The sequence below is a fragment of the Mustela nigripes genome, chromosome 14 (genome assembly GCF_022355385.1).
Source record: "Mustela nigripes isolate SB6536 chromosome 14, MUSNIG.SB6536, whole genome shotgun sequence".
In the NCBI taxonomy this organism is placed as follows: Eukaryota; Metazoa; Chordata; class Mammalia; order Carnivora; family Mustelidae; genus Mustela; species Mustela nigripes.
In genome coordinates, this window is record NC_081570.1 from 14,086,375 (window position 1) to 14,098,070 (window position 11,696).

Here is an 11,696-nt window from a genome sequence, read left to right on the forward strand (position 1 = left end):
GGAGGAGGAGGAGGAGGAGGAGGAGGAGGAAGGAGAAGAAGGAGGAAATTGAATTATTAAACCAGACATCTGGATGGTGGTGTGTGAAAGGCTGAGGTTTGGGAAGCAGGTTCCTGCCCCCTCCTACCTGGCAGAGGAATAAGTGGGGGCCAGGAGAACGGGGCTTGCATGGAGTCTGATCTAGAAGGTGGGTCTCCAGGCTTCCAGCTGACTGAGCTGTGCTGGCACAGGAGGAACCAACCTTGGCATGAACGGGCTGGTCAGCCCCACAGTTGACCATGGGGACAGACTCTGCCTGCTCTGGATGCTAGCCATAGGGGGAGTGGGTAATGGGGACCTGGGGTTAGCGGTGACAGCCTGCACCCTTTTTGGAAGATGTTGCTGGGCCAGTTGAAGCCAAATGTCCAGCAGCACTTGGTAAAAATACAGGTTCCTGGGTCCCATCCTAGACTTACAGAATCAGACCTCCTGGGTCTGGGTTCTGGCCTAAGAACCTGCATTTTAAACACTCTCCTCCTGGGAATTCTTGTCCACTGTGAGGTTTCAGAACTTCCCCCTTCGGGAGCCCACCTTCCGGGCCGGAGAGAGTGGCCCTGGGACGCGGAGCTTGGTGTGGTCTGGCCTCGTGTGCCCAGCCTCTGCAGCTTCTTGCTGATTGAGTTACCTCGGGCAAGATATTTTACTTATCAGAGCCTGCTTCCTCCCCTATAAAAGAAGGTCAAAATACCCGGCTGGGGGGGCAGGTGTAAGAGATCATGTGTAGAAGGTTCTTAGCACCGGGGACTCCTGAAAAACGGCATTTTCCCATCTCCCTCTTAAGAAGCCAGAAGAAGCCTAAGAACCTGCATTTTAAACACTCTTCAACACTCATTAAACCTGGTTTAATTATTTCCTCTTCCTGCTGCTCTGTGGCGCCCAGACTTGGGGTTTTGGGGACCGAGGAGACTCAAGTACAGCAGGGATCCGTAGAGCCAGGGCCTGGGGCAGACTCATCTTGGGGCTTCAGGGGAGAGGAGAGCCCCACCCCAGGCCAGCCTGGGCCCGGGGGAGGGGCTCCAAAAGAGATAGCCGGGCCTGGAGAATGATCTCTGACAGCAAGGTCTCCTGGGAGGAGGGGCGTGTCCTGGGAGGAGAGGCGTGTCCTGGGCAGAGGGAGGGGCTGATTTCTGAGCGTTCTGAGGGAGGGGCTGGGAGGTGATCAACTAAGTTTTTCCAATCTAAGATAAACAAACGGCTGGATGAGTGATTAAGAAAACCAACAGAAAAGGCAAGCAGAGCATTGAGATAAGTCAGGGTGTGAGGGGGTTGCTTTAGGTTGGGAGGACCCTGATCTTTCTCAGGGAGTGACTCCGGGCTGAGCTCCTGACGGAAGGGGGATGGTCTTGGAAAGAGCCGGGAAAGTGCATCCAGGAGAGGCGCCAAAGCAAGGCTTGGCCAGGAACCTAAAGCAGAGAGAAGAAGGAACCTCTCCGCCTTGCCTTTTCTGACCTGCTTTGAGTTTTCACAGACTACTTTAAAATCTCTCCTTTATTTTAAGTGGGAAAAAGAGAAAAAGAGGACCTCCTCCAACCCCAAGTTCTAGAGAGAGCCAGGCCTTCACTCCCTGTTTTCCAGGTAGCGGGGTGAGGTCGGGGAGGGTCTGTCCTCAATAATGAGCAAGGACACCTTGCACTCCGAGGGAACACCCCCAAGCCCCCTCCAGGGGTACTGACACAGGAGCCTCAGCCACCCCAACCCCCTCACCCCTCCACCCCCCACCCCCTCACATCACAGCAACAGAGAGGACCTGTGGAAGGAGCTTGGGTGTTTGGGAGAGGTTCCTACTGGGAAAACAGGCAGAGCTGTGGAGAAGGCCCCTCATGCCCCAGGCTGGGTCCCCTGCCCCCTGGAGGTGGTACCCTGGGTGCAGGTGGCCTGGGGATTCAGCCAGCAGTGGGATTAAGGGCTCCCACCCTGAGGGCTCTAAGTGAGCCCTGCTGTGATGGGCTCCTCTCAGTACAATATTACTCCCATCTCTCTCCCCAGGCTGCTTCCTGCCTGGCCACATCCCCTCTTACCTCCTCATCTTCTTACCCACTAAGGAGCACCCAGGGCCCTTATTCACCAACTTTCCCAGGAAAGAGTGTGGGAGGTAGGGGGAGACACAGCCCCGGAGCCAGAGCGAACTGGGTTCGAGTCCCGACTCTGCCGCTTATCAGCAAGTGACTCACCCTCAAGTTTCAGTTTCTGCAGCTGGAAGATGCAATACCATGCCCCAGGGAGGGGTGGGGAGTGGGGGAGTGGGCACCCCAGGTGTTCTGTGTTGGCAGCTCTGTGCTGGCTCCACTCCTGCCCCTGTGGTTGTCCCTTTGTGAGTCTCACCCCCGAAGGGGCGGGGAAGCACGGTGACTCGTGTCCTTCTGTCTGCCTCCTACATCCAGGCTCCTTGAGAGATGGGTGCGGAGAACGGAAACTGCCGGTGAGTCTCTCCTTCCTTCATGCCTCTTACCCAATTCCAGGAACTATTCCAGAAACTGGAAATTGGCCCAGAATGAGAATGCACGGGAGGGAGCGGGGTCCTACCTTACTCTGCGGACTCAGTCCTGGCTGCCCTGAGACCCCATGTGCCCGTCCCACCTCTCCGTCCAAAGTCCCATGTCTTTACCAACCTGGGATTCATTCATTTATTCATCATTCATTCGTTCATAACAAACAACTCTCGATCACCAAGCAACTGTGACCACCAGGCCCTGCACCAGGCGCTTAGCTACAGGCACTGTCCTGCTCCTGACCCAGCCTTGGACTTGCCCACCCAAGGCCATCCTATCAACAACCCCAACCGCTCTCATTGTAGCTGTTACCTGCAACTCTGGGACATTGACCCGGTCTCCTCTCAAGGGTAAATAGAACTGGAGGAATCAACAATAGCCAGAGTAATCCCATCACCTTGAAGCACTAGGGTTTGGGGTAGTCAGTCCTGCGGGTGGCGGTAAGGCTCATTGAAAACAGACACAACAGGGACTGCATGCTCTCTGCTGGATGTTATCATGTCCAGGTTTGGGGTCTGGACCACAGCTGTGATCTGGAAGCTGGGAGGAGCCACCCAGGGTACGAGGTGGGGAGGGGGGGCAAAACAGCACAGCCAAGGTGGTCCATGAGCTGGAGAGACCCCCGGTGCTGATGCCATCACCAAGTCACCAAAAAGCCACCTAACCCCTGGACTTCTTGTCATATGAGGTCATTGCTGAAGCCCATCAAGTCACAGGAAGCCTCCTGACCAGTACAAATGGGACAGGGTGCCAGGGGCCAAGTAGGGAGAGTCTGGGGTGGAATCCTGGCTTCGCCTTTTGCTGGTTGTGGGACCTCGGAGGTTGCCGTCCCCATTCTGAGCCTCAGGTTGTAAGATGAGGACAGTAACGCCCAAGCCTGCCAAGACGGATCTTGTCACCATCACAGAGCCTGGCATACAGGAGTGCTAATGGACAAGCAGGGTCACCAGCTCTTGAATAAATGAACCTTGTGCACCAGGATCTTACTGACATGGCTTGCACCGTCACGTGGATGGGAGAGAGGAATTGGGTGGAAAGAAGGGGGACATCGATTAACTATTCTTTCCTGATGGGTCTTGATTTCAGATGTGGTGATTACATAACAACAAGAGCAAGAGTACTACAGGTAACATTAAAGAGGCATTATCGGGGCACCTGGGCGGCTTGGTTGGTGAAGTGATGGACTCCTGGTTTCAGGTCAGGTCATGATCTCAGGGTCATGAGATCGAACCCGGAGACGGGCTCCATGCTTAGCGTGAAGTCTGCTTGGGAGTCTCTCTCCCTCTGTCCCTCTCTTCTGCTTTCTCCCTAAAATAAATACATCTTTTTTTTTTTTTTTAAATAAAGAGGCATTACCATGTGTGGGGTATGGTGCTGACAGCTACCTACGCATAAATCTTGTTTAATCCGCTGACCTTGTCTTATTTTCTTCTAACTTTTGCCTATACTTTACATGTGTGGAAACCCAAGATTCCTTAGGTGAGGTCACATGGCCAGTCAGGGGTATGACTAATATTTGAACCCAGTGCCCACGGTTTTTAATTCCAATTACCTGCCTCATGAGCCACTGAACTTCATGGGAAAATAGGAAACATGCTTTGACAGTTGTTTCACTTATGTCTGTCACAGGCTGGAGGGCCAGTAGCTCCTGGTGCTCCAGCCCTGTTGCTGGGGACACAGATAATTACATATAAATGACAGATCCTTATATGAAGAAGCCACCCGTCCATCCGTCCACCCGTCCATCCATCCACCCATCACAAGTCAGTTTCCCCAGAAGCTGAGCCTGAGACAGGATTCTTGTGCAAGTGAGCGATTTATTGAGGGCATGCTCTCAGGAGAAACCTGTAAGGCAGCAAGGGAAACAGGCCGGACCAGGGTATGAAGCTAAGCAAAGAGGTGTTCTGAACGTCTAGCCTCAAGCCTGCTTCCATGCTGCCCGGTGGTCCTGCAGAGAGGCTGGGGCTGGTCAGTTACATCCTTCTGGTATTACACTCTCTAGGCACTGGTTAGAGGTGAGAGGGGTGGGGGGGGGTGGTAGCTCCCAGCAGACAAGGAGGAGGAGACAGATGTGAGCACACAGCAGCCAAACATCTGGCTTAGCTGGGGATTGGGGAAAGGGCCAGGTGGGGATCTGGGTTGGGTACCAGCAGCATCTACCACAACCTCCATCCATCCATCATGGGATCATTTTGTCTACGAACATTAATCGAGCCCCTTTGCTATTTCGGGGAGCAGAGGAAACAAAGATGAGAGACAAAGCCCCTGTCCTCTAGGACCCCTCCCCACCAGCAGGAGGGGATCAGAAAAGGCCAAATGTTAAATCCCACTTAAGATCAAACCTGGTAGACTACAGACCCGTAAAGTGCTATGTGGGTCTGGAGGATGGAACAAGCCCTCAGAGCCAAGGAGGAGTCAGCCAGGGGAGGCTTCTGTTGCAAGTGGCCCTGGGACCCTGAGGAGCCTCGGTGGGGCTTGGCCACCTGAGGATGGCTCCGCCAAAGTTCCAGCCCGAGAAAGCTCCTGGAAGCAGGAGCGGACACACCAGGTGTGCTTGTGGACCTGCGTTTGGAGCAAGAGGACCAGGCAGCTTCATCTGGCCTTTAGCTCCCGAGGGATTCGTGGAGTTCCTTCTTGATCCTGGGCATGACTTTGGATGCACAGATGCAACAAGTCCAAAACAGTCACGGGTGCTTCCCACAAGGACCGCCCAGCCTAGTTTGGGAGAGCGACATAGTGGCGGACAATGCGGGTCCCAAACTCTGTGAGATGTCCTCCCTGGGGCGGGGGTGGTGGGAGGCTTTGGGTTTTAAGAAGTAGAGCCATGTGGACAGAAGGGTCAGCATTGCCCTTCAGAGAGGCCATCCCGGCTGCAGCTTGGACAGTGTGTCGGACAGGGGGAGACTCGGGCTGGCGAGTGGCTATGGCAGGGAGGACGCGCCGCACCATGGCCCCCAAGTCCCCACCCCTAATACCTGCAGCTTCAGCCCAAACACCATCCCTCGGGGGCTTCCTGGACTTGCCTTCTTCTCAGATCTTAATCCACAATCAGAAGAGAGTGTCTGCCTCAGTCGGAAAGATTTGGAAGGTCCAAGAACAAGAAGGAGGGTGGGGCGTGGTGGAGACCCTCCCAGGCCAGTGGAGGGGGTCCGACGCTGGGGCAGGGGTGGAGTTCCAGAGCCGCAGATGCTGAGGAACGGAGGAGGGCGTGCAGGGCAGCAGGCTGGGCTACTCCTAGCACGTGGGGGTCTGGCCTTGGCAGCGGGGACGCCAGTAGTAACGCAGGTGCTTCTGATAGGTGTCCAGGTTCTGCTTCAGGCAGAGGGCTATCGTCTTGTCACAGGCGCACAGCTGCTGCTCGCACCAGCTCCCCTTATCCGCTGCAGGTGGAGGAGAACAGAGCTCAGTGTCTATTCCTTCCCGAAGCAAAGCTCAGGGTGGCCTTAGGGTGCCTGGAGGGAGTTTCTGAAGGCAGTCCTGTCCTTGCTCAGCTAGAGTACCCTGCCCAGCTGCTTGGGCTCTAGCTGCATGACCTTGGGCATGTATGGTGACCTCCCTGGGTGCCTTGCTCCTTTATTCATTTATTCATCCATTTACTAGACAATTGAGCACCCATCCTATGGCAGGCCCTAGGGGGACAGGACTGACCCAAACTGACGCATAGGGTTTACACTCCCGGGGGGCAGCGGATATTCGAGAAGCACAGAAATGGGGATCATAGCCTGTTCCTCGTGGAAGTAAGGAATGAGGCAGGGTCTACAAGACAGTAAAATGGGGGAAGGGGACTCAGCACCAAGAGCCATTTGAGCTCTGAGGTGGGAGGGGTCTGCTCCCCCTGCGGAAAGCCGCCGTGGCCGAGGGGGTGTGCTCCAGGCAGAGGGGACAGCATGTGCAGAGACTAAGGCTGAACGGACCTTGGTGCATCAGTTTTAGTATCTGTCCTTGGGATGAAGGTAAGAGCTGGCCTTGGGGCTGCTGAGAGTACAGGAGAAGCAAAGCGCTCAGCACACAATAGGTGCTCAATAAATGTTGGCTATTATTATTGCTATTATCATTATTGAAAGATTTTATTTATTTATTAGAGAGAGAGAAAAGAGTGACAGTGAGCATGAGGGGGAGGAGGGGCAGAGGGAGAGGGACAAGCAGATTACCCGCTGAGCAGGGAGCCCGACATGAGGGTTGATCCCAGACCCCGAGATCATGACCTGAGCCAAAGGCAGATGCTTAACTGACTGAGCCATCCAAGCACCCCTGTTGCTATTATTATTAAGCCTTCAATGAATAGGCAGTGATGTGATGAGCCTCCTTGATTCTCAGGCATGGGAGCTGCTCGCTGTCTCCAGGAAGGGGCCCAGGGCCGGGGGGGACCGGAGGTCTAGCTCAGGCTCTGTCACCTGCATCTGGGTGACCCTGGACAAACACCTCGTCCCTCTGGCCTCACTTTCCTTGTCTGTAAAATGGAGATCATCAGGGTGATGCCGCTCCTGGCCGGGCTGCTCTGAGGACCAGTAACGATGTAAGTTGTAACTTGATACTGTACTTAGCCCAAGTGATTGATCTGAGCATGCACCTGGCAGCATGTGAGGCTCATTTGGTCTGCTTGCATTTTAGCTCTGGAATTAACTTTAGGGAGTAGAACGCTCTTATCATCCCGAGTTTACGGATGAGACTACTGATGCTCCGAGGGGTTAAACAATGTGTTCAAGGTCACGCAGCCGGTTGATTGTGGCTCTGGGATCCAAGCTGAGGTCTGCCGCCCTTCCAGATCCAAACGCCCATTGGACCTCTCCCTACTCCCAGCCCCATTCCTCCAGAACCCCGCTACTGTCGCTGGACATACGAGAAAAACAGACAGCTTGAGGGGCTTGTGTACTGTCACAGAGCACGTGAAGGCAGTAAGCGCCAGACCTCCCTTCCTCAGCCTCTAACTCCAAACCCGAGACCCCCGGCACTCACGGCACTGGATGTCCCCGTCGGAGAAGGTGTAGTTGTAGTGGTCTGTGTGGACACGGCACTGGTGCTGCCTCAGGTAACCATAGCAGCAGTCGTGGTTCTGACAGCACCTGGAGAGAGAGGACAGGAGGAGGGACAGGCAGGGAGCACGGCTGCATGAGGGGGGAAACTGAGCGCACGCTATGGAGGGTGCACTAGCTCAGGCCTATTGAGGACTTCCTGTGAGCCAGGCATGTGTTTCCTGCGTGAATACTCCCTTCAGCTTCACTGCTCCCCTGTGATGGGGGCACTAGTATGATCCCCATTTCACAAATGAAGAAACAGACTCAAGGAGGTCAAGCCACATGCCCAGGGCCACACAGCTTGTAAATGGTGGATGAGGGAAGTGGCCCTGGGTCTGGATGGCTCTCTTCCCTCCTGGCCGATTCCCCAGGGGGCCTGGTGAAGATTGCACGAGACGGTGGCAAAAAAGAAGTAGGAATTTTTTTTAAAAAAACAGCACGCAGGGGCGCCTGGGTGGCTCAGTGGGTTAAAGCCTCTGCCTTCAGCTCAGGTCATGATCTCAGGGTCCTGGGATCGAGCCCCACATCGGGCTCTCTGCTCAGCAGGGAGCCTGCTTCCCCCTCTCTCTCTGCCTGCCTTCTGCCTACTTGTGATCTCTCTCTGTCTATCAAATAAATAAATAAATAAAAATCTTTAAAACAAACAAACAAACAAAAACCAGCATGCTGTGGCAGCAGAGAGTGTGTGTGGGTATTCTAACTAGATCAGGGTTGGAAGGGCCGGGGGCCTTCGGAGACTCTGCAGAACCAGCCAGAAGGCAAGCTCCAGGAGGGCCTGGACGGTACCGGGCCCCAGCAGGGTTGCTAGAACAGACCACAAAATGAATTCGTGGAATGAATCCATGGGAGAACAGGAAAGGGGAGAGTCCCGGGGTGCGGGCAGGACGGGACAGGACAAGACAGGACCGCCGCCCTGCCCGTGAAGGGATTACCTGTCTGTGGCATCTTTGGGTTGACCTTTGCCCCCAGGTCCACAGTGACAGCCATAGGACCAGTAGGAGACGAGGGGTATCTTTCTGGTCATTTGTTTGATCATCTTGTTCAGGTTCAAGATCCCGCCCTGGGTTGGAATCACACCTGCCAAAGAGTCCAGCAACAAAGAGAGGACGTGAATGTGAGAGATGGCCAGCAGACCACAGGCCTGGCACTTGTGCCCGGTTGCACCAAACCAGTGACCTTGGATAGTAAAATGACAACAGCCACTGTGCGCTATGGCTGTTAAAAATACAGCACTAGTGAGGGCTTATTGCGTTTTCTTTTCTTTTTCTTTTTTTTTTTTTTTAAAGAGAGAGGGAGAGCGCGAGCAGGGGGAAGGGGCAGAGGGAGAGGCAGAGGGAGAAGCAGGCTTCCTGCTGAGCAAGGAGCCCAAAGCAGGACTTGATCCCAGGACCCTGGGATGCTGAACCGACGGAGCCAACCACGTGCTCATGTAGTCATTTACTGACTTCATTCAACCTGTGAGATAAATCCCCTCCCACCCAATAAATTACTCTTTTTATTTTGGTACTTTCTAGAGGTACAGAAAAGTTGCAAGGAGTTACAGAGCGATCTTATACACCCCTCGCCTACTTCCCTTTGAAGTTATGATCAGCTTACGTAATTACGGTATACTTTTGGGAACTAAGAAACTGACTTTAATACAACAAGAACTACGATTAATGCCCACTTGGGGGAGGGGGAGGTGGGAAGAGGAGATTTGGGAAGGGATCCTAAAGGGTGAGATCCCCAGCAGGTTGCCTTGGGCTACAGCTAAAAGCGACCGGGGGTGTCTGGTACTTGCAGGTCTGTTCTGTCCCCGGTGTGTCCCCTCAATGTACAGGAACCCATGTTGTTACTCCTGTTTGACACGGTGGCTCCAACTGGACACCCTTGCTAAGTCTTAAGGGGACTAATGACCCATCCCAGGCCCACCGGAAGCCCAGTTTCTGTGCTAAGGAAACTGGAGGCAAGCCACAGCGGACTTCCCCCCGACCTTGTGCGCCAACCAGGGACCTGAGTTCAGAATCTTGCCTTCCTGGTCTACCTCCTCCCTCTTTCTGCCCCAAGTCTGGCTCTTTCCATGTCAGCTTAGCAATACACAAGTAAACTCACACTTGAATGATGTCGTTTTCCCTTGCCAAGCAAGCTGTACGTTGAGTTTTGGTTCAGAATGCTTTGGTATGGTCGTCTTCTTTCTTATAATTTTACAGTAAGGAGCAGCCAGTCCTGAGACACCGAGGAGCTCCATCTGGGGTCACGATGCCTTTGGTGAACTGGCTTAGCTTGTCAGTAATTCCTGTCCTGGCAACTCTTTCTATCCTTCGCTGCCACCAAGGGGGATGGGCGCCCTCCCCCAGGAGTTACAAGGCTATCAGCTCATCACGCACATGCCATGTGTGAAGCTATTGTTTGCTCATTATTAATCCCACTTGCTAAACCCTTTGGATACATTTTCTCTTCAAAGTCCTAACAACCCTATGAAGAGGGTGTTATTGTGTCCATTTTATAGGTGAGGACATAGAGAGGTGGAGTGACTCGGCCAAGGTCATCCTGCTAGGAGACAGCATTTGAATGCAGGCTTGCCTGTGTATTTTATCTCTCCAGCGTATTGCTTCTTTATATCTGAGAGATGAGTTCCTGTAGCTTGACTGCAATTTCCCTGATGGTTTTTGCTGTAGCCCTGGAGATGTGTTCCTCTAAAACAAATGTAGTAGTCCCAGGATTATATAAAGCCCCACTTTAAAGTACAAATCCTTTCTAACACTGGATACTTGGGTGGATTGAGGAACAAAAACACTGATTTGCTAGCCAAGCACATTTTTACATTTGATCTGCGCAAGTTTGAATGGAAACCGCCCCATCTCCCACCACCATTAACAGGACCCTCTTCCCAGGTTCGAAGGAGACAATGAACATGAAAGAAAGGGTTCTAAAAGTACATGGTACTGTGCATAAGTGAAAAATTGTTATTATCTGGTCAAGGTGACAAAGGGGAGCAGAGTGAAGCGGGGAGATCCTTTTCTGTAACTTGGCGTCCAAAGTCCTGCAGGCACCTGCTTAGCTAGCCCCAGTGTCTGAGCCTCTAGCTGCATATCCTCATGGCAGACCAGAGGCATGCTGCACAGCGTGGCAGCCCAGAGCTCCCCGGCCAAAGCCAGTGTTCTAGGGGACCAGCCACTGCTGCTGGCTCCTTGCAGGGGCAGAAGGATTGAGGACTGGGGGCCAGCGTAGGGGATCAGAGCAAAGGCTCAGTTGAGGAAGAAGATACAGCGCCCACTCACGTCCCACCTTCCCTTCCCAGCTCACCAGCAAACACCAGCAGCGTGCACAGCAGGGGAAGCTCCATGGTCCCAGAACAGAGCAGTGGACGCAGCTGCTGGAAGTACCTTTCCATACTGGCAGCCTTTTATATCAGAGTCGCCCCACCCGGCACAGCCCACCCCTGTCCTTCCCAGCTCTGGCATCCAGCACACTCTTTCCATTTCCTGTTTTTAGCAACGGGGAATTTTATGGTTTTTATTTTTAATACCAGTTTTTTTAAAACCTTTTAATTGCAAAATGAAAACATTCAGTGGAGGAGACTTGAAAATCATAGACAAAACAATTTAAAATCGCTTGTGAATCCGGTATACACCATTCCCTTTCTTTGGGATTGAAATATATTTGACATATAACATTGTGTAAATTTCAGGTGTGCAACATGTTGAGTGGATACATTCATATATTACACCATGACTGCCAATTTAGCAATAATTAGTACCTCCGTCACGTCACAGAATTATAATTTCTTTTTAGTGGTTGGAATAAAGATCTAATCTCTTAGCAAGTTGAGTGATTATAGTGCAATATTGTTGTCTGTATTCGCTAGACTGTGCATTTGATCTCTAGGACTTATTTATTACTTGTTGCAAGCTTTTGCTTATGAACATTACTTGTCCTATTTTCGCTCCTCTCTGTCTCCTGGTAACCACCATTTTACTCTCTGTTTTTATGAAGTTTTTTGTTTGTTTGTTTGTTTGTTTTAAGTACTTTCCATGCCTCATGTGGGCTTGAACTACTAACCCTGGATTTGAGATTGAGAATTTCATGCTTTACTGCCTGAGCCAACCAGGTGCCCCCTGCGTTTGGCTTTTGCAGACTCCACAGATAAGTGAGATTAAACAGTATTTGTCTT

General features: G+C 52.6%; 1 protein-coding gene across 1 annotated transcript; it reads right to left on the reverse strand.

The window, feature by feature from the left end:
- Positions 1-4,325: 4,325 nt before the first annotated feature.
- Positions 4,326-10,933, reverse strand: PLA2G2D (phospholipase A2 group IID). Its single transcript, XM_059375017.1, has 4 exons — positions 10,829-10,933; positions 8,476-8,620; positions 7,485-7,591; positions 4,326-5,908 (listed from the first exon to the last, which is right to left on the reverse strand). Exons 1-4 carry the CDS (start codon positions 10,914-10,916, stop codon positions 5,763-5,765), a joined length of 486 nt encoding a protein of 161 aa, XP_059231000.1. The 5' UTR covers positions 10,917-10,933; the 3' UTR covers positions 4,326-5,762.
- Between the last annotated feature and the right edge of the window lie 763 nt (positions 10,934-11,696).